At 36.9% G+C, this 22,284-nt stretch overlaps 1 protein-coding gene across 1 annotated transcript in view; it reads left to right on the top strand.

Annotated features, from left to right (window-relative positions):
- Positions 1 to 21,952, top strand: part of FEZ2 (fasciculation and elongation protein zeta 2) — a 29,862-nt gene extending 7,910 nt beyond the window's left edge. The window contains exons 5-9 of the mRNA XM_059832465.1: positions 4,972 to 5,240; positions 8,024 to 8,104; positions 12,005 to 12,080; positions 14,003 to 14,068; positions 20,833 to 21,952. Coding sequence (XP_059688448.1) covers positions 4,972 to 5,240; positions 8,024 to 8,104; positions 12,005 to 12,080; positions 14,003 to 14,068; positions 20,833 to 20,849 — 509 coding nt within the window. The 3' untranslated portion in view covers positions 20,850 to 21,952. The remainder of the gene's footprint in view (positions 1 to 4,971; positions 5,241 to 8,023; positions 8,105 to 12,004; positions 12,081 to 14,002; positions 14,069 to 20,832) is intronic.
- Positions 21,953 to 22,284: the final 332 nt, after the last annotated feature.

Genomic DNA, 22,284 nt, shown 5'->3' with positions numbered 1-22,284 from the left:
GCCTTGAGTTAGTTTGACAGATAATTTAACTTTGCTTCACCAGTTTCTCAGAATCTGCTTTCATGTCTTTCAGATCACTATTTTATGAAAAGCTCTTGCTACATTTTTTTGTGTGCAAAGATGCTTCAGAATTAGTCTGTATCTCCCTGAAATTGGTGCAGGGTTTTCGTAGAAACTGTCTGGCTTTTATAAGACAAGTCAGAGGTGTTAATATTTAGAATTGAAAGCAGGAAATTGAAGCTTGTATTTACTCTTCTCCTGGATAGGAAAAGACATGTATTAAGACAGTCCAAAAATAAAACCAGTTACAACTCTGGTTACACAGGTGAGTCCTTTAGTCTACATATCTAAGATTTAATCCACGTAGTCTTCTGCATTTGAATTACTCTGTCTTCACTCACCTGCATCAGCTGAGTAGTTCTGTGTAGCCCTTTTCACAGAATCACAGAATGATGGGGGTTGGAAGGGACCTCTGGAGATCATCCAGTCCAACCCCCCCGCCAGAGCAGGTTCACCTAAAGCAGGTTGCACAGGAATGCATGCAGGCAAGTTTTGAATATCTCCAGAGAAGGAGACTCCACAACCTCTCTGGGCAGCATGTTCTAGTGCTCTACCACCCTCAAAGTAAAGAAGTTCCTCCTCATGTTTAGATGGATCTTCTTTCGACCAAGTTTGTGCCCGTTACCTCTCGTCCTGTCACTGGGCACCACTGAAAAAAGACTGGCCCCATCCTCCTGGCACCCACCCCTTCAGCATTTATAAGCATTAATAAGATCCCCCACCTAAGTCTTCTCTTCTCCAGACTAAAAAGACCCCAGTCCCTCAGCCTTTCCTCACAAGAAAGATGTTCCAGTCCCCTAATCATCTTGGTAGCCCTTTGCTGTACCCTGTCCAGCAGCTCCCTGTCCTTCTTGAACCGGGGAGCCCAGAACTGGACACAGTACTCCAGATGCGGCCTCAGCAGGGCAGGGTAGAGGGGGAGGATAACCTCCCTTGACCTGCTAGCCACACTCTTCTTGATGCACCCCAGGATGCCATTGGCCGCCTTGGCCACAAGGGCACATTGCTGGCTCGTGGTCATCCTTTTGTCCACCAGTTCTCCCAGGTCCCTTTCCACAGATCAGCCCCTAACCTGTACTGGTATGCATGGGGTTATTCGTCCCCAGGTGCACTACCCTACACTTGCCTTTGTTGAATTTCATAAGGTTCCTCTCTGCCCAACTCTCCAGCCTGACCAGGTCACGCTGAATGACAGCGCAGCCTTCTGGTGTGTCCGCCACTCCTCCCAGTTTTGTGTCCTCAGCAAACTTCCTGAGGGCACACTCTATCCCTTCATCCAGGTCATTGATGAATATATTGAACAGGACTGGACCCAGTACTGACCCCTGGGGAAGGCCACTTGTTACAGACCTCCAGCTAGACTCTGCGCCACTAATCACAACCCTCTGAGCTCTATCTATCAGCCAGTTTTCAATCCACCCCACTGTCCATTCATCTAACCCACCCTTCCTAAGCTTGCCTATGAGGATGATGGGGGAGACGGTGTCGAAAGCCTTGCTGGAGTCAAGGTAGACAACATCTACTGCCCTCCCCTCATCTATCCATCCAGTCATGCCATCATAGAAGGCTATCAGATTGGTCAGACATGACTTCCCCTTGGTGAATCCATGTTGACTACTTCTGATAACCTTCTTTTCCTCTAGGTGCTTTGAGATGACGCCCAGAACGAGCTGTTCCATCATCTTTCCAGGGATGGAGGTGAGGCTGACTGGCCTGTAGTTTCCTGCATCTTCCCTTCTTGCCCTTTTTGAAGACTGGAGTGACACTGGCTTTCCTCCAGTCCTCAGGCACCTCGCCTGTTCTCCAGGGCCTTTCAGAGATGATGGAGAGTCGCCCACCAACGACTTCTGCCAACTCCCTCAGCACTCACGGGTGCATCCCATCAGGACCCATGGACTTGTGCGTGTCCAGTTTACTTAATTGGTCTCTAACTTGATCCTCCTCAACCAACCAAGGTCTTCCTTCTTCCAGACTTTCTCCAAAGTCTGGGACTCCTGAGGGCTGGCCAGAGCAGTAAAGACTGAAGCAAAGGCAGCATTCAGTAACTCCACGTTCTCTGCATCATCTGTCACCATGGCACCCTGTCTCATTCAACAGTGGGCCCGCATTTTCTCTAGTTTTCCTTTTGCCTCCGATGTACTAGAAGAAACCCTTCCTGTTGACCTGAACATCCCTTGCCAGGTTTAATTCCAAGGGGGCCTTGGCTTTCCTCATTTTCATCCCCGCGTACTCTGACAGCATTCTTGTAATCTTCCCAAGTGGTCAGTCCCTTCTTCCACATACTGTAAACTTCCTTCTTCCACTTGAGCTTTTTCAGAAGCTCCTTGCTCAACTATGCAGGTCTCCTGCTTCCCTTGCCTGATTTCTTGCCTTCAGGGATGCACTGATCCTGAGCTTGGAGGAAGTGGGACTTGAATATCACCCAGTTCTCTTGAGCCCCCCTACCCTCTAGAGCCCTAACCCATGGGATTTCTCCAAGCAGTTCCTTGAGGAGATCAAAGTTAGCTCTCCTGAAGTCCAAGGTTGCAATCCTACTTGTCGTTTTGTGCATACTGCACATGATCCTAAACTCTATCTTCTCATGATCACTACAGCCAAGGCTGCTCCCAACCTTAATGTCCTCCTCCAGTCCCTCTTTGTTTGTCAGTACTAGGTCCAGTAGTACACCTCTCCTTGTTGGCTCCTCCACCACCTGAGTCAAAAAGTTACCATCAATACACTGGAGGAAAGGAAGCTGCTTCTTTACATCATTAACCTGGGCCCCAGGGAGGCAGCAGACTTCCCTATGTAGCGGGTCCGGTCTACATATTGGGCCTTCCGCTCCCTTCAGAAGCAAGGCGCCTATGACAATGAGCTGTCTTTTATTTTTTGCTGAGGTGGTTTTGATGAAGGGCATGGTCCGACTAGACCTCTACAACACCTCCAAGCTGAGAGAACTATCATCCTCACCGTTGTCCAGTTCCCCTGGACAACAAAAGCTTTTGTAGGCTTTGATAACAACAACTGATCTATCATAAACAAGTCAGGATTGTAGTTGGGTAATCTGCACCTATGTTTTTGGAACAATTGTTACTTAGGCTGTGAAGCTGGTTCTTAAGTGTTGGGTCTCACTGGTGCTCTCTCTTCTTTTGGTGAAAGAAGACTAAACAGTGGTGCAACCTATGCTTTTTAGACTGTCCTTTGTACTGAATGCATAAGGAACTTACTCATACCAATTTTTACCACAGAGTATACTCAGTTTTACACACTGTAAGGCCTATTCTGCAACTTGCACACACAGAGCACCAGATAGTCTTGTCGCTGAATTTACCTTTCTTCCCCTTGCTTATGTTTGAGTTGGTGTTGCTATTTGCTATTGCTGACAACCATAGCTGACTTTTCAAAAAGTTACTGCTGTGTTAAGACCTGCTGTGGTACGTGCAATGACTGTGAGCACAGCCAAGATCTGTGTTACAAGTAGAGGCCATAACCTGCATGCCGCAAACTTAGAATAGTTTAAACAACAATATAGGCGATGGATGGTTCAAACTACTTGAAAATTAGATCCTTAAGCGTATGGTACTGTTACAGTGTTTGAACAGAGTTTAAGGCCTAAGCTGCTCTGAAAAACTGTGGCTCCTTGCCAGAGAATTGCCTTACCAGGTTTCATTGCTTTTTCTTTAGTAAGTAAGTGACAAGGAGCTTTCTCCAATCAGTTTTCCCTGCTGTAATTTAAGAGAGAAAAATCACGTTTCACCTATTACCTTTGATGCTTCTAAGAGCTATACTTTTTTGTAGTCTGTGGCCTTATTTGTATTTTTCAACATTTGTCTGTAAGCAGTTTCCCTTATAACAATTTTTTAGACATGACATTTACTAGACTAATTCAATGTAACCAAATAAATATGAACATGTATGCAGTGTCCTTAAGCGGATTGTACCCTTCAGTGTAATCAGGACTAGCCGTTTCTCAAATGCCAATGAAAATGGTGTTGTTTGACATAGCAACTGCTGGGACTTACTACCTTCCTAGGTGTGTCAGACTTAATTGGGGATGTAAAGCAGTCCCCAAAGAACGTGCTCACTTTTAACCCAAGCAAGCTTCAGAACATTCTTCTTGGTCATAATTTCACTCTCTGTAACACATGACCCAATAGTACCTTTAAAATGCAAACTTGGAGGGTTTTGTTGTTTCCAAACTGACATTTTACAGGCTTCTGATTTAGCTTTGACCAATTCAGTCTCATGCTTTCACAAAACTATTAATGCTTATTTTTGATTGAAATGAGCCTGTCAGCTAATTTTGATCTAGGTCTTTGTTTCAGGCAATACAAGGCCATGCTTTTGACTACAATCCCCAGACAAAGAAAATTTGGAGGATTTTGTTGTTTTTTTCTACTAAATGCATCTAAAAATATTATAAAAGCTTGGAACAAGCTTTTATTAATATGCATGTATACCTTAGCAATATCCCCAAGAAGATTCCCTCGTTCATGGAGTGTAGTTTCTGTATTACTGTAGGTGAAAACTCCAAGGATTCCAGAAATGCCAAAGTGTTGATTGTTGTGTCAGAAAATATGGAGACCTTTTACTTTGAACAGTGGGTGTAGGTGGAAAGTAATAGTTAACAGGGGAGTCAGTATTAGAAGTTTAGCGCTTACTTCAGCTCCCTTAACTACATTATGCTCTTCATATTTGCAGATTATCTCAGATTTCTCAGAAATAAGGAGAAAGTTTAACCATCTTCTAGTTGCTAATTTAGTTGCCTCTGTGATGTGTTTATTCCTTTAGAAATATTGTTTTGTTCTGTCTACTTTTAGAATTGAATTTTCTTGTTTTAAAAAATTTCAGAGTACTTTTTTCTTGTAATTCCCACAAGTATTCTCTTGCTTAAAATCTTGACAGATTACTTTTTATATGAACTATTTATAGGAGTAAAAAGATTGTCTGTTGCCGAGTTAAATGAACTGCTAGAAGAAATTGAGACTGCTATTAAGGATTATTCTGAGGAACTGGTACAGCAGTTGGCTCTACGAGATGAGTTGGAGTTTGAGAAGGAAGTGAAAAACAGCTTCATTTCTGTCCTCATCGAAGTACAAAACAAACAGAGAGAACACAAAGAAACGGCAAAGAAGAAAAAGAAGCTGAAAAATGGTAGTCCTCAGAATGGCAAACAAGAAAGAGGTCATATGCCTGGAACAGTAAGAAAATTTTTGTAACTGTTTATACATTCAAAATATTTTTTTGTTTTTTCCCCTATGGGAAGTAGTAGTGCTAGATTATATTGAGATACCTGGTACACCTGCTTCCATGCCTTCATTTGCAGATAAGGCTTGAGCACTTCCTATTGAGATTATTTTTTTTCACAAGGTCATATACCATTTTACTCTTCCCATACTCAAGAAAGGTTTTTTTTATTTTTTTTTTATTGTTTGCAAGTTAGCCTGGAATCAGCGTACCTTTCTTGCAAAAAATACTGTCTTTGGATGTACTGCTGTGTGTTCTATTGTCAGTAGGCAAACTCATTTATCTGTTGGGTTTCACTGTGTGAATTTTAGTATGTATGTACCACTGTTAGTCTTGCAGGAAATTCAGTATTATTGTTGGTGTAATTGTACAGATATTTATTGATCATGTTGTTTTTTAGGTAGGAAAAAATAAAAGTCTTACCCTGAATCTCTTGAAACCTGTGGCAGAGTTACTACATCCAACAAGAGATGGGGTGAGGCCAAAGTGTAGTGCAGGTGTACAGGTTTATTGTTTTATTCTTTACAGAACATAGCAACAAAAGGAAAAAAGTCTTTCAGAGTTTGAATAATAGGAGGCAGAGAATGAAAGAAATTAAGTTATTATCTTGTCAATGCAATTTTTTCTTTCTTATCTGTCTAGTATAATTTTAAATTACTTAAATGGGATATTAATGTTAGAATTTCTTAGTGTCTCTTATAGGATGTGGAGAATGCGGTTAATGTATTGTCGATCTTGGCTAAGTCCCAGAAAGAATGCTTCAGTTTGACATCAGAAGGTTTTTGGGTTTGTTTTTCAAACATAAGGAATAAACATTTGTAATGAAACATCAATTCTTCAGAATCTATTTCTAAACTTACAAGAATAAGACACCTGTGATATAACCCAAAATGGAGTTCTGATCTTTTCTGTCTAATGAAAAGTGTTTGTGTACATAGCTAAGTTTTAATGTAACTCTAAAAAGGTATATGTCTGGAAAACAATACAAAATTGTCATCCCTTTGCAAGAGCACAGTGAAAAGTTCAAATGTACTCCGTTTTGGTTCTCAGTTATGGAAAAACAAAAAGTGGTATTCTAACTAGAAAGAAAAATAATTATTTGGTTTTGAAACTTGAGTCAAGTGATTCATAAGCTGTTCTGGTTAGTTTCAAGTTTAGAGACTTGAATGATGCTTTCAAGTATAAGTGTACGTAGTCCCAGTATAAGACACTTTTGTATTTGGGTGCTTCAAGATACAGACGTGTCAGATTGTTTTCTGAGGGGGATTGAACAAACTAGCTCCTAAGTAAGACTGTAGGCTGCATGTGTGTGGTTCCTTTGAAAATAGCTTTCACTATCACCAGCTACAGATTTGAGAGCCTTCTCCCAGAAAGATGTGCAAGCTTCCTTCCTTCAACACTCCTTTTTTTTTTTTTCCTTTTTTTAAGGAAGGGCTGAGAATGTGCATACAAGTAGTATGTTCAAGTAACTTTGTGAAGAGTGAATTTCTGTTAATAAATAATGTATAAATTAATAATTTTATTATCTAAAACGATAATGAAGTCTCATTTAAATTCAAAGGTTGGAAGTAGGGTTAAATTTTCATACTCTAAGAAAATCAATTCTCCTGTAGGTACTATAATTGAATTTTAATAAGTGGAGATTTTAATTCTTTGTCCTTGATACAGTCTTTGGGTAAATCACTTTCTTAGACTTCTAATACTTTTACCTCTTTCACAAGGGCAAATTGGGGAGTAATTAAAAATAGCCAGGGCTTGAAGATACCAGTTCTTTTAAGTAGGATATCTTAAAAGAGTTAAGATGGCTTTGGCAACATCTATGTCTATTTACTGACCTCATTGTGCTTTCTAAAAGCACATGAATACTGTATTCCAGCACATTTTATTTGCCCTCCCATAAATAAATACATTCAGATAAGCGTGCTGAGGTGTGCGCATCATACTGCCCTGTGTCAGCAGCTTGACGGTTTCTTCTTTTTATGTTCTTGTCAGTTGCTGATTTTTATATCTCATGCTAAAGATCAAAATTGTTTTGATTTTTTTTTTTATTAACTTGTCTTCTCCAGCAAGCAAAATGATTACAAAGTTCAAAAAAACCTGTAGTTGGATTACATATTAATTTTGCTTTACTTGGATTCCATGATTCCATGTAATGGAGCTTGAAATTAATATGGGTCCATTATTAACTAATTATGCATCTTTTATCATATTACCAAAAAACGGGGAATACTAATTGTTGCTTCAGTTGTGGAAAAGGAAGCATGAAAGCATAAAATGTTTTAAAATGGTAGAGCTAAAAATGACTGCCTCTGAACGATGTTTCTAGTAGGTGCTTAAAATCTAAAAAATTGGTATCAGCAGTATCTCTAAAAGTATATTGCTCAAACACAAATTTTAAAGGCGATTGTACTATGAACTAAACTTTAAAAAATACTGTTTTTTACATTTCAAAATGAAACAGCCTTAAAAGGCAAGTCCTGATTATTGGGTCTACAGTGTGAAGATTTTGTTTGATTAGATTTTGATGTAGATATACTGCTTAACTGCAATTATAAGGTTTGCTTTTTAATTATAAAAATTAAGTATGTGAATGAAAAATTAGAAGTGTGCTGAAATACATCTTAAGGCTTGTCTTTGTCATTCGTCTTTTATAGTCTTGAGAAATGCTAATTAATAGCCTTCTGAACTTTTCTCTGTCCCTTTTTTTTTCTTTCTGCTGTGTTTTCACTACTTTTAGCGCTTCAGCATGGAAGGGATCTCAAATGTCATACAGAATGGCTTCCGCCACACGTTTGGAAACTCGGGTGGAGAGAAACAGGTGCTGGGCTATCTTCTCTCTTTTCCTTATTCTTTGCCTGCACTTTCGGTAGGAGCTGAGATCTTGAAAATTGAAAGTAGTTGAAGGACAAAAATGTTGGAATCTGTACTCTTTCCCTGCTTCAGGACTCTGATCAGCCTACAGTCTCTTTCCCTCCTCAACAGCTCAAGACAGTCAGGACTTGATACCCTGGTGCACTGAAATAACCCTTATTTCTTACCCCAGACTAAAAGTCTGTTTTGGCGTAATGCATGCTTCAAATACATTGCATGTCTGTAAAAATCTAATATCAAATCGAAGAATATGTATCAGTTTAGATGTAACATTTCAGCCTTCAGCATTAAGGACTTGGGTAATATCTACAACTAAAAAAAAGGTTTTGTTTTCTTTTTTCTTCAAATGTCTAGAGCTGAAGTATCTAAAAACAGAGTAGCATCTGGAAAATGCATGGACTCTGTTGCATGTCTTTTTGCCTTTGAAAACTGCATGATGTTAAAAGCAGCCAAGCTTGTGCAATGCAGATTACTGATACAAAATACATAAGCCATAGGCAAGTTTGTGTCTTTTCCTTAACTATTTAAATGTTGAAATATACAGCACAGAGACCCAGCTTCAGTGGGTATCACTGTAGATGTTACATATACCTAAGTAGAAAGATTCCTGTGCTTTATTTCAAAGTAATACCTAATTGTTTGTTTCAGAACTGCAGTATGTATTTTATTGAATGCATTCTGTATTTTGGTAAAGTGTTAATGCTTATGCTATTGTTTAGGCTTTTGGCACTCATTAGAAAATATTGGTATTTCACATTATTTAACGCATACCCACCCGTTATGTGTCAGAAGAGTGTGTTAGATTTTATTATTTTTATATTTTCCCCTGGTGAGAAGTCCATTGAGGCAATAAACTGCCTGGTAGTTTAGAAGTCGTGGCTGATTAGGCTTTTGTCTGGAGGATGACTGGAGTACTCTGCAGAGGAATTCAGGAGGTAAAACAACTCCTCTCAGGTCGTTCCTGAATCATGAGGTTAGAAATCACGGATTTACCCTCTTTCTCAAGCAAGGTATATGTATGAGAGTTCATGAATACATAGATCCAGCTTTGGGGATCTGAAAACATGCATAGAGCTTACCTAACAGTTTTTATTGCTGTACTTTATCTCAATACTGGTAAAGTAATTGCTGTGCTGGGTTTTTTTTCTTTGCTATCTTTAATTTAATAAAAAATTACAGCTGTTTACTTGTATCTTTAGCTATTTTAAATATCATGTATTTTCATGAAGTGAACGTATTTAGCTATGCCAGCCCCTCTTACTTTTGGTTAGAAGACTTATTTTATCTGCGTGTCTCTATTCAAATACACCTTTTCTTCTCTGACTGCCTCCTAGCTTTCTAGACATAAGTAGCAAATTTATGTATTAACAATAACACTGATTGGATAACTCCTCCAGTTGTTTTTTGAGTGAGTTTGCTGATGTTATTCTTCATGTTGATCATACTTTTCCCCTGATTTATCTTATACTATATCCTTGTTAGCAGGGTTATGGGGGTTTTTTTCCCCCTTTCTGTATCCTAAAGCCAATCATGGAAATTACAAGAACTTAAAATAAAAAATAGGGGAGAAAGGTAGGAAAGATACCAGCTCTTTTCTGATTTAGTCCTGGAAATCCATTTTCCTGTGGCATTTGTTTTTTGTTTGGGGTTTTTTTGTTTGGTTGGTTTTTTGTCACATTACCAAACCCTGGCCCTGCTTTTAAAATATTGGTGTCATCATCTTATTACAGCAAGTTACAAAGTAAAAGAAGTGTCAGATGCTCAGTTGCTTAGTGCTATTCTCAGAATATTTGAGTGTTTTTTCAGGGTCTGTTGTCATTCTAAACTCATGTTCAGGTGTTTTCTGCTAGCGGGGAAGAGTTAGTTACCAATCTGGAGTTGTGCTCCAAAAAAAATGCAAGGACAGATAATTTTTTGTGTACCTTAGAAGGCAGAAGTTCATACACATAAAGTCACACCGTAAAGTTTATGACAAGTTTGTACAGTTTTTTGAGAACTCTTTTCAGTCTTTAATGGTATTTACCACCTTTACTAATTTGCTGGGTAGTATTAGTCTGACAGTGAGTACTTTCCTTTTCAAAATTTTAGTGTGTGTGTGTGTTTGAGACATTCCAAGAAAACGGCTTGGAATTTTTCAGGGTTTACAGAAAAACTTCGAGTGGGAACTACCTGTTCCCATCTGATAATGCAGTTGGAAAAAAAAAACCACACACCAACTGCATAAAAGCCATTGAAATGTTGGTAGCTCTTTCTGTGATCATATTTCCAGAAGAAAATTCAAGACAGTCATCTTCATTTTGATTTTTAGGCATATTGATCACTGTTTATGTACAAATTGCAGTGGGAATTGCTGCTTATCACATTGTCAAATCTGCTTCAAAGATTTAGAGGTCACAGTAGACTTAATGCTTGGGCATGTCAGTAAGCTACACTTCTCTTTAAGAAGAATATGCATTCATATAGGCTGCAAAGTAGGCTAAACACGTTTAATAAAAGTCTTAGAGCAACAAGGTTGCTTCAAGAGTTTGAAAATAAATCTTGGTTGCACTCCAGGTAAAGAAAATCGTGGAAGATTTAAGAAAATTGTGGTTTGGGTTTTTTGGATTTTGTTTGGTGTTTTTATTTGGGGGGGCGGGGGCCACGGTTTGTTTTTTTTTTTTTTAAAAAAAGCTGACAAGAAAGAAGGATTTCAGTAAAGAGTAAATAGAACAAAAGTGGAGTTTGTTTGAAACAATCTGTTGGCATACTTGACTATTAAAACTGAAAATTGAAATAAAAATCCAAATGGTGGCGTCTCATGTTTAATTAGGCTTGCTTTGTAACTTTTGGTTGGAAGTGTATAGGGTCAGAAGGCGAAAGTTGTCTGTTTTCATTTTCATCTAACTGTAGGGCAGTCTAATTTTCTTTGCACAGAGGACTATGGATCACCTTCAGAGCTGGGACTGGGCAATGCTCTTTGATCTGTCAAAATCCTTGGAATGTTTCACATTCTTAGTAAGAGTTACGCAGTCACTGAGAAAATTCTGTGGCTTTTTAGAGGCTGTTCAAACACAACATATGCTGAGTGTGAAGATTATTTTTTATTTTTTCACACACACACACACACACCCCCTCCAATACTTGTTAGCACACTTATACAAACCTACATGCCTTAGTTCATGCGCCCCCACAGCCTGTATCAGTTGTGCTCTGGAATCCTTTAAAAAGCTGACTGTTACCAGTTTTCCAAAAGATTTAAAGGCAACATCAATATTTACCTGGAAAGAGTTGGTTGGTTTTTTTCATGTATTTAGTGGAACGAAGGAATTGCTTTCTAAGTTTTGGATACAACTGGTGACACTCGCATGATATTTATACTTTTTTTTTAAGAGCAAGTGTGAAAATTGTTCATCGGCATTTATAGCGTTGTTTGAGGGGAGGTGGTGGGAAGGTTGTTCTTCCAGCTTTTATTTCATTGTAAGTACTTTAAATACATGAAGGACTTCTGGTTGACTTCTGGAGGGAGGAGAGGAAAGGTTTTACTATTGGTGGCTCTGAGGAAGAAACCTAACGAAGAAACTTTTTACTGTAAACAACTCCAATTTTTTAAATACTTTTTATTAGTGTTTAGCTACATGACTTTTGAAGTGATGTTCACATCATTTGAAAAAAAAAAAATAGTTGGCTTCTGTAATAAAAGCTTTGGGGTAGAAGAGGTAGACTCTTAATCTATTGTGAAATATGATCTTTTTAAAAGCTTTTATTTGTGGCTAGCGATTTCAATTGCTACAATTTTTTGTAAAATAAAATGCAAGCAACATAAATTGCATGAAAGGACTGTCAAGTAATTCTGTTTTTCATTTGACAGTACTTAACAACCGTCATTCCTTATGAGAAGAAAAATGGACCCCCATCTGTTGAAGATCTTCAGACATTAACCAAAAGTGAGCATATGAAGTTCCTTTCCTCTTTATATGTCCAACTGTGGTTGCTCAAAACCAATGAATCATACCGTTATCTCTTTCCCCTTTACCCTATGGCATGTATGTAAAGTTCATGATTTTTAACCTTGCATTTTGGGCAGGTTTTACTTGTTTTCTGAGCCTTCATGGTATGTTTGGTTCATAGCTGTTCTCTGAAACCCTGAAGGCTTGAAACTTGCTCGTATCAGAAAGTAAATATTCTCACACTGTTTTAACAGGTGGGCCTTACGGAAATGCCGCATGTCATGGAAGTTGGCAATACTGTCTTATAGTACCTGATACAGCCCTGTTTGTTTAAACTTGCTGTGCTTTATTGAGGTTATTGTAATGACTTTCAAAAATTGGAATGGATGTCACGACACTTGCGAGTAGTTGTCTAATGATTGCACTTCATTGCCTTTAAAATAGACTGCTTCTCTCTGGGTTTTTTATTAATAAATTTTAATAATTAGGGAGTATAAACCAAACAGAGTTTTGACAATGCTTTGGATTCCCCTTTCTTCACATCTTTTTAGGCTAGATCTTCAAAATTATTTGTTAGTTCTAAGTCCTCTGTTTTTTCTAATTTGCATGAAAAATAAGATTGTATTTTTAAAAAATTAATTATTAGGGTGGTTAAATACAGCAGAACATCTCTGGGAGGCAGTGGCATCTCCTTCATTTGAGGTTTATAGGAACAGTTTAAAAATAGATGGTAGAGTGCATCAGTGTATTTGATCAGATCTCAGTGCAGGGCTTTGTATCTAACTACATCTTAAGATACTTTCCAGCAGCACAGGTCTGTAATTCCACAGGTGGCTGAGGGATGGTAAGAGGCTCATTGGTTGTTTCTTGCAGAGAGAAAATAATTATTGTGCAAATTCTGGAGTAAATTAAATGTTTAAGAAAGAATGAAATTCCTTTTATTTTTCAGCAGTAGATACCCTTAGCTGGTAATTCATACTTATTCTGTGAAAAATATATTTTTCATTTTCTATTTACTCCTGCAGAGACATTTTATCCTCTTGCCATATTTAAATTTCACCTCAAAATACTCTCAAAAACTCAGTATTAAGCAGAGAGAGGTTAAAGCCTCCTGAAAACATTTTATGTTGTTTGACAGTTTATTGACAAAATGTCTTGTGCAAATGCACTGTAAAGAGTATTAGCAGTATTGCCTTCTGTGGGCTGGTTGGAACTTGATCCTGTGACTCAGTTGCAGATTTCTGACTCACCCTCTGTGCTGTTGGTAAGGCAGACACTAAAGCAGGTGTTTGGGGTTGTTTGGTTGGATGGACAATTTTGACTCGATACAAGTCATAAAAATGGCATTTTGGCATTATTCTGAGTTAATGCCAAATTCAATCATGTATTTAAGGTTTTTCTAAGCTACAGTTGCTCGTGTTTACCATTTCAGGGGAAAAAAACCACCAACATTTTCATCAAATCATTCACAGGAGAATTCACAGAAAAGTGTCATTATTCTGTGATTTGGGATGAAGGAAATAAATTAAGTAATGGAGCATACTTTTTTACCTAAGATTTCCAACCCTCCAGCAGTTGTTAGCATATTTTAGTTTTGGATGCGGTGACTTTCTTTTGGAGAGATGTTTTTAGAGGGTAGAGGTGCTTTTTTTGTTGTTACAACTGATGACATTTTACTGTAATAATTAACCACATAAAATGGGTCTCTAGCATCCATCTACTGCAGAGTTCAGTGAGAATTACACAAGTGGAAGGTGGAGATATGATGTGTCTCATTGCATCTTCTCGTAGTCCAGTTAAGAGTTTTCTTACTAATCTGGTAGTAATATACCTATAAGTGGTTGAAACGGCTTCATGGTATTTCTTTTTAGAGTGTTGTCTTTATGACTAAATATCTGAATTTTTTTTTCATACTTTAGTCCTGCATGCCATGAAAGAGGATAGCGAGAAAGTGCCAAGCTTGTTAACAGACTATATTTTAAAGGGTGAGTATGTTTCTTAGCAGGGATTATTTTTTTTTATCCTAAATTGACTTAATATACATACAAGGTGTGTTTGAAAAGTGTAGTCCTACAGCATTCATGAATTATATTGCCCTTCTATCAAACACAGCTCTCGCTTGTATTCTCTTCTATTTTGCCCAAGGTTTCTGAGCATATAGTTCATAAATATATGTTTAATTTGTTTGTGATAGAGTAATATAGCAAAGTATGTGGTGTATATTCAAATAGCTGAAGGACATCAGCAGAAGCAGAGCAGCCTGGCTTACAAAGTTAAATGGGTGTAGTTAAAAAGTTGTGTTATACAGGTTTTTCAGAATCGGAATTCACACTGCCTATAGGAATTATGGATTTGCTAGATAAAGTGCTTATAGCTTCCTTTTGAGTGTTACCTTCTGATGAACAGTAAAAATTATTTATTTTACATTTACTTGTTATACCTTCTTCACGTTTTATTTAAAAGGTTTGTGTACTAATAATTTATTTTCCAGTCTTATACACTGATTATATTAGTAGAATGTCAGACATTGAAAATCACTGCTTGCTTTAGCTTTAAGGAGTTGTTCTGGTTAGTTTCCCGGTTGTTAAATTACTTTTAAACATTTTTCTTCTGACTTCATTTTTGCCTAGATCTTATTAATGCTTATGTTCTTACTTAATTCTTGACATAAAAGTGGTACCATCTTCTTTAGTGTTTAAAGTTTAGCATATGCATCAAACAGCCAAGATCTGAACAAACACGTACAAAAGGATGATGGATGCCTTTTTATTTGCCACCCAAATGTATATTATGTTCTGCTTCATGTTTATATGCTGCAAAGTTTTTCTCTTCTTTTGGTGTCATGCTTTCCAAGTCCTATTGTTTTTTCAAATACAATCATTTGACTTAACTCCCTCCGTACAATTTTTAAAGGTTTTTGTATTTCTTACACACACTTCTAATCACTCTCATCTCGCAGAGATTTGAAAGGACTTTCAGGTTAAAGTTCTGGATGAAATTTAGTGTGCTATTGCTTCAGAAAATCTGAAAGGAGAGCCATGCAGTATTCTAGAAGCTCTGACAGACTTCCTGTTGGAAGAGGCTCATTTCTAAGTTTCATGTACAGTTGCAGAACTACCATGTACAATAAGAACACAGAGATCCTTTCAGTTGATTCCTTTGATTGCTCCATTGTTTACTTACCCTTTCTGAAAATTAGACATATGAGCCCTTATATGAGTTGAGAGCCATTTAGGCTCAAGATCCAGGATTGTTTTAATGGTGATGGCCCTAAACTTTAGTTTTGTGAAGCAGCATCTTTGACCGAAGAGGATGAACTGTTGTCAATAATTAAATCTGTTCACTTTCCATCATAATACATCTGGTAGAAACTGATTAGAATTAATAGTGCTCTTCAAGGTGTCTGCTCTTATTTTTGGATGCAGCTATCCAGAAGAGCTTTCAGATTGCTAGGATACTGAGAAGAAACTGGCTGCCTAGGGAAACAGAGAAATCTTCTGCATAGAAGGCTTATAAAAGTAGATTAGCTGAACATATGACAGGATGATGCTGAGGAAGCTTGATACTGAGGTTCCCTTCTGCTTCTGCATGCTCCTGACTTTAAAATCACCAGGCATGTTCTACTAGCTAGATGCAACAATTTCAAAAACATCATGCTCACATTAAATGTGTTGGATGAAACAGGTCTTCATATACAAGCATTGTTGTCTCTAAACTGTAAAACACAAATGATTGGAGTATGAAGAGTAATCACTCACTCGCATCACTCATACTGAAAGGAAAAGGTGGTTTCCCCTCTGCTGCCTGAACAGAACTAAACCTCTCTTGCTCTTCTGTGGGTCTGTCTGCACAATGGCAAGCAGTGGTATAAGCTAGTGAGCGCAGAATTTTACTCTTCTTTTCAATGTAGTCTTAACTAAGCTTCATATTGCTATGTTTAGATTATGTTAAATATTTATAGCTCAGCTGACAGTGTTACATTGTAATGTAGATTTATCCTGTGGAACAGGCAAAGTCTTCCAATTGTTTCTAAGGTTGTAATTTGTTTCTCTTCTTCTGCCATGAAAATGTCTGGCCTGAAGCCTCAGTGAACCTTCATACATGGCACAAAATACTCCCAGCCACTTGTCTGTTGTCTGAAAGTTGTATTTAAAGCTTGTTAAAGGGAGATTAGATGATTCTAAATAATGACTTGAAGCAACTTTCAGCTCAGCTTTTGTACCTGAAATTCCAAGCTACTCCCTGAATTTCAAAATAAAAGGAGTGACCTACTTTTTAAAGAGTCTGCTCTCTTCATTGGAAAAATTAAAAATGTCTTGGCAAGATAAAAATTTTTATGAGGATTTAGGAGTTTGAATTTTTTTCCAAAAGAAACAGGAGGATAACAAGTTCTGGACTCAGTGATAATTATCCAGATGGTATAGTGATTATTGTATTCATTTTACATTTGTTTACTCTCTGATTCAGCTATTGTCTCAGACTGAATGGATTCCATTTCTTTTTATTAAGCTTTAATCAAGAAATTACATTTTGAAATGTGTGAATTATATCACCAAAGGTGCTTAGTTCTGTTGAAATCTCTGAACTTCTTGTTCCTTTGAGGATCAGTTTTTCCAATCTTACAACAAAAATGCAGGCAGTAAATTATATGTGACAATAGGATATGTGTAGCTTTACGGGAAATACGGTTAGTGTGGCATTAGTTAGCGCAGGTGAAACCTTCTTTCTAGCTCTATATTCCATTTTACACAGCAAAGAAAAAAAATCTTACAAGTAAGTCCTTAATTTTTTTAAAGCAGCACTGACTTTTTATTCTGTGGTATTTAAAAAATTAGAACATGGTAGTCTTATGTGGGTGTTATGGCTGTCCACAGATTTAGTAATAAACTTGCCCAGATATTATTGGTTATTGTTGAAAAGTTAGATTGTTTAGAATTAAGAGCTGAAGAAAAAATATCAGGAAAAAAGTGATTCTAACAATTGCTATAGTATTGTTGGCAAAATGTAATGGGACAAATAAAAGAAGAATGCTGTGAACCTGGAAAGGTTAATGGAACCGTAAGATTGAGCAGTAAGTGTTGATTTAATAAGAAATCTTGCCAAATTCACTGTCTTTTTATGAGAACATCCATGAAATAAGTTTATTTTCTCCGAATTTCTTGGTGTTTTGTGGAAGTGTCACCATCTTGAACTAAATGCCAAAATAATTCTGAAATTTATGAAAGACTAAATTTGGATCATGTAGGAAGACACACACAGACCCCCTCCGTGTGTGTTGTCTAATACTTCATTTAATAATGATTGAGTAAATTCATTTTGGCAAGGCAGTTTGGCCAAGAGCTGGAGCATGGGACTGGAATCTGAAGGAGAGTTCTGCAACCAGATCTGCTGTTGACCTTCTGTGTTACCGTGGATCATACTCACACTTTTTTTCATAACCAGCTAATGCTTCTGAGATGCTGGAAGTAGAAATCCTCAGAATGTGGGATGTGCAAATGTGGTATAACAAAGAAGTGAAAAAGTCCAATGCAACTCAGTGCATTTCGTGTTAGGAAAAAATAAAACTTCATACGCATTTCTGAATAGGATTATTAGTTTTGAAATTATTTCTGGTGTTTGCTTCTTTAAAGCATCCTCTTTTCCCAATTTCTACCGCCCCCTTGTGTCCCCCAAAATGTTAAAAATATCATCATCTTGTCCTCATGCTTAAGTCCCTCTTTGCAGTGATCAGTTAGCTCTCCCCTGGATCTATCCATAGGGAGTACCTCCTGAAAGGTAAGTATCCCAAAGCTAGACTATGTACATTTTCCATGTAGAGTCTTGTACAATGCACTAACTTACCTTCACTTGTTCATGTTCTCTTGATGCATCCTAAATTATTTTCAAGGGGTTTTTTTTCCTTTTGTGGGGTTTTGTTTCTTTTTACTTTTCAGTGAACATTTCCATCCTGAAGTTAGTAATAATGAAAGGGACTTACTTTGCAAGTATATTGTAGTTCTTCTTCCACCAGCATGTGATTCATATTCTGGTTTATAGTTTTAGAATTAAATTGATGGTAATGTGAAATTGATAAGCATTTGCAATTGTGCTTACATTTTTCTGAACATATTTTTAATATATTAATATTGTTATTATATTTTATCACTAGGGATCATGGCTGTTGGTCTCTTTTCCCAAGTAACAAGTGGGAGGACGAGAGGAAACTGCATCAAGTTGTGCCAGGAGAGGTTTAGATTGGGTATTAGGAAAAGTTTCTTCGCTGGAAGGGTTGTCAGACACTGGAACAGGCTGCCCACGGAGGTTGTTGAATCACCATCCGTGGAAGTATTTAAAAGACATGTAGATGTGGTGCTTAGGTACATGGATTAGTGGTGGACTTGGCAGTGTTAGGTTTACGGTTGGACTCGATGATCTTAAGGGTCTTTTCCAACCTAAATGATTCTATGATTCTATGAAGTTTAAATTGAGATTTGGAGGAGGGTGAGGGAATGCATTTGCTGACAGGGAAAGAAATACCAAGCCAACACTGTGAAATTCTTGATTGTAGAAAGCACATTTTTGGACTGAAGCTTGCAGCTTAGGAAGCTCACTGTATTTAAACACTGTTTGTGCTCATCTTTCTACTGATCTTTTTTGATGGTTTAACAAATATAATGTGCTTTGAAAACATTGTGTTCGTTTCCATTGAAAGACCTACACAAGCAAGTAAGCAGCAAAGTTTCATGTGCACAACTTAAGCTTGTAAAACAAGGAGCACAGATGGAGATATTTTTGTCATATTTTGTAGTTGCATTGTTTTTAGGTGTTGCAACAAGAATAGGTACCATATCCTTAGATGAAAGCATGTTTGTATTGACTATACCCATTGAATTTTTTTTTTTTTTACAGAAGCTTTCAGTCTTTCTTCTTGCATGTGTAATGTAATGGCTTTCTGCATTATGATTTATTTGCCAAGTACAAAAATGCAACATGTAGTAGCATCTGTAATCCTTGAGGTATGCAAATTTAGGCTGTTTTCTGAAGAAAATGCCTCTTTGCAGTCATGTTGTCTGTCTATTCAGCCTCACAAATAGTAATTGCCAATTTCAACACCACAAGACAGAAAGAAGGATTGCAGGAATAACTGCATTTTGCAAATACTGTGCTTAGGTAGGAGAAGGACTGAAACCACTGTTTCTATTGAGCTAAAGGCTATTGGCTTTGAAAAGCCAACATCCAGTTGGCCAGATAACTTTTATGCATTCACATACCGGTGAATGCACTTAGAGTAGCTCCTATCAGTTTGGGAGCATGAGGACAGAGGAACAATATGGGGAGGACCTGCTGGGATGGAGTTCATAGCAAATTTAAAGTGGAAGCTGAGGAAGGCATTGTGGGAAGGGGAATTACCTAGTTTTATTGTTATGAGGGTAAGGAGGAATGTCTGAGGAAATCTGCGGGAAGCAAGGGTTCCTTAATTTAGCTACTTATGGAACAAACCAATGATATATATGAAATGTTAGCCTGTAGATAGACACAGAATCAAGATATTAGGGATAGGTTGTCTGGTATCCCATCTAGACACGTTATTTCAAGATCATTAGTTTTTACTTCCAGTTTTTACAAAATTTGAACACTTAACTTCATGTACAGAGATAATTTTTTAATATAACATACTACCAGTATGATACGCAAACTGAATAAATTACTCTCTGTACCCCTGCAAGGTTAATTTTTTTTCCTTAATTCGAGAACACATGTAAGTGTAAATAATTGTGGCATTCTTAAAACATAACTGTTATATATAACAATATATAAGTATGTATTTATAGCTGAAATAAATGCCTTTGAAAATGTATCTTTACAGTAAGCTTTCTAAAATGTATTTACTGCTCAGCTTCGTGCTCTTTTCCAATTGTCCTTAAACAGTAATTGTGACATAAAAATACAGTGCTAAAAATAATATGCTGTACATTACTACTGAGTAAAATGCATGAAATATGTCTAGTATTATTTTCTTTTAGGCTTTTTTCTGAATGTAGATGTCATGAAAGCAGAATAATTTTCCATCTTTCAGCTTGCTTTGCTATTTCATATCTGATCTTTCAGGCTTCTAGTAAAGGCTTAAAAAACCCGCAGTTTTTTGTTTTAATAAAGCAAGAATTTACACCTTGTTCTATTTTTAAATTATGCAGATATTTCAGATAACAAGAACATTTATTTTCTTGCCTTTGAAGTTTTTGTTTAATTGTTACACCTGACTTCTTTATTTGCTTTTGTGTTGTGCTAGCATTGGTTTGAAAGCTGGATGGCTCTGAGGTTTGTGTCTTACCTGTGAAACAGGAATGAGAAACACGTGAAGGACATGTCTTATCTTCCCACTGTGTGATTCAAGTACACGCACCAGAATTAGAAAGTAGAGTTAGAATCTCAAATTGTCAGTGCATATTTTTAAAATACAACTGCATGTGTCACCTTTTATTTAATGTTCTGTTTTCTAATAGAACCCCTCAAAAAGCACTGTTTAAGACATGACCTTTTAGTTAACTCATTTCTGGATAATATTAGTTAAAGATAGTGGGTTGTGTCACTTCATTATCTTTTGAGAAGAGGATGATATCTTAATTGCCAGTTTCAATTGATTTCTAGATTTTACTGTGTTACTAATAGGGTAGCATTCAAGATTTAAGTATTTTAGTATATACAATACATTCTTATACAGACTAACTTCACTGATCTTTATCAAGATGTATTTATGGTTCTTTTGCAGTTCTGTGTCCTACATGAAGAGGACTGCCTTTCAGAATTAGCCGTGCTCCTTCCTGTGATGAGAAGCTTTCTGTGGATACAACTCATAGTATTTTTTCATTTGGCACTATACCTAAACCAGTATGCATTTACCTCCTCTTTGTGTGCGACAATTTTCTGATCCTACAGTAAGTCTTCTGGGCATGACAACTCATCCATTTTAACTTAATAGTGCAATGAACTGGAGCAGGGAACAAACATTGTACAGTTTTACTCACATTGTTCTGGCTTTTTAAAGTCTATTTTTACATTGTATAGCATGTAGTAAATCCTCCTGCACATTTTGTTGTTGGAAGGAAAAGTAAACTTTCAATAGTGTAAATAAAATAAGCCTAGTTTTAAGGAATCCATGTTTAAAAGCATCCTTAGTTCCTATAGCAAAGATACAAAAAGGATCATAGTCGGGCTTGGATTAAAAGATTCAAGTGAGTTCTGCCAGAAGCACTCCAGAACACTGTTGGTGGAAGTCAGCATTCAACACTTCTTTTAAAACAGTAACTTTGATTGAACTACACAACAGTATTGTTCATACAGTGAGCAAATCCAGATTCTTTGATGGTTTGGCATAGGTAATTGGTATGTTACCTATCCTTGTTATCTAACACAAACACCCAAGTAATGTAATATTTCATATTTGTCTTTATTTTAATTATTAATGTTCATGTGGCTTAGATACTCTCCCATATTGCTGCTATAATTTTACTGGTTTTAGTAAGTGTTTGATCTTAATGAAAATGCTTCAATATATAAACATTTTAAAAGACTATATCTTTTTAAAAATACATGTACAGTTTGAAAAACATGCACCTGAGTGCCAAGTTAGTATTATATTGAGATGTTGGTTGTTGTGTATCTCTAAATTTTGCTACAAATCTCTCTTGTAAATTGTATGCACTGTCTCCTCTGTGATGATGTTATCTGCATTCAAACAGATGAGAATGTATTTTACAAATCCTGTAAAAGAAACGTACCCCATAATCTCAACATTAAATACTTGCCACAAATAATTTTGCCAGTCTTAAAGATTAGATTGAAATGTAAGGAGTACTAATAAAAATAAAGGAACTATTTTCTAGGTTGAATTCCTATTGATTCTACACCCAGATTTATATACTGTATATGTGAAGGCATTGGAAGATAAGATTCTAAAGAGATAAACATGTCTTTTCTTCAAACAGTTTTTTCCATTTACAGTCTTCAGTCTTTTTGTTAGTTGAAGAGAAATTTGCTCCTGAGTACCTTGTGTCACTTCTTCAATACTCAATTTTATCATTGTCACCAAATACTCATTTTGATCAGTAAAACACATTCAGTTTGAAAATAGTTCTCATAATGCCTTCTCTTTTTTCTCAAGGCCTGCCTTTTTCAGTTGGCAAAGTTTTCAGCTTAAAATTCTTTCCTCCTCCCTCTCCCC

This window comes from Gavia stellata, chromosome 2, assembly GCF_030936135.1.
Source record: "Gavia stellata isolate bGavSte3 chromosome 2, bGavSte3.hap2, whole genome shotgun sequence".
Taxonomy (NCBI): Eukaryota; Metazoa; Chordata; class Aves; order Gaviiformes; family Gaviidae; genus Gavia; species Gavia stellata.
This window is presented reverse-complemented; position numbering and strand designations above follow the sequence as displayed.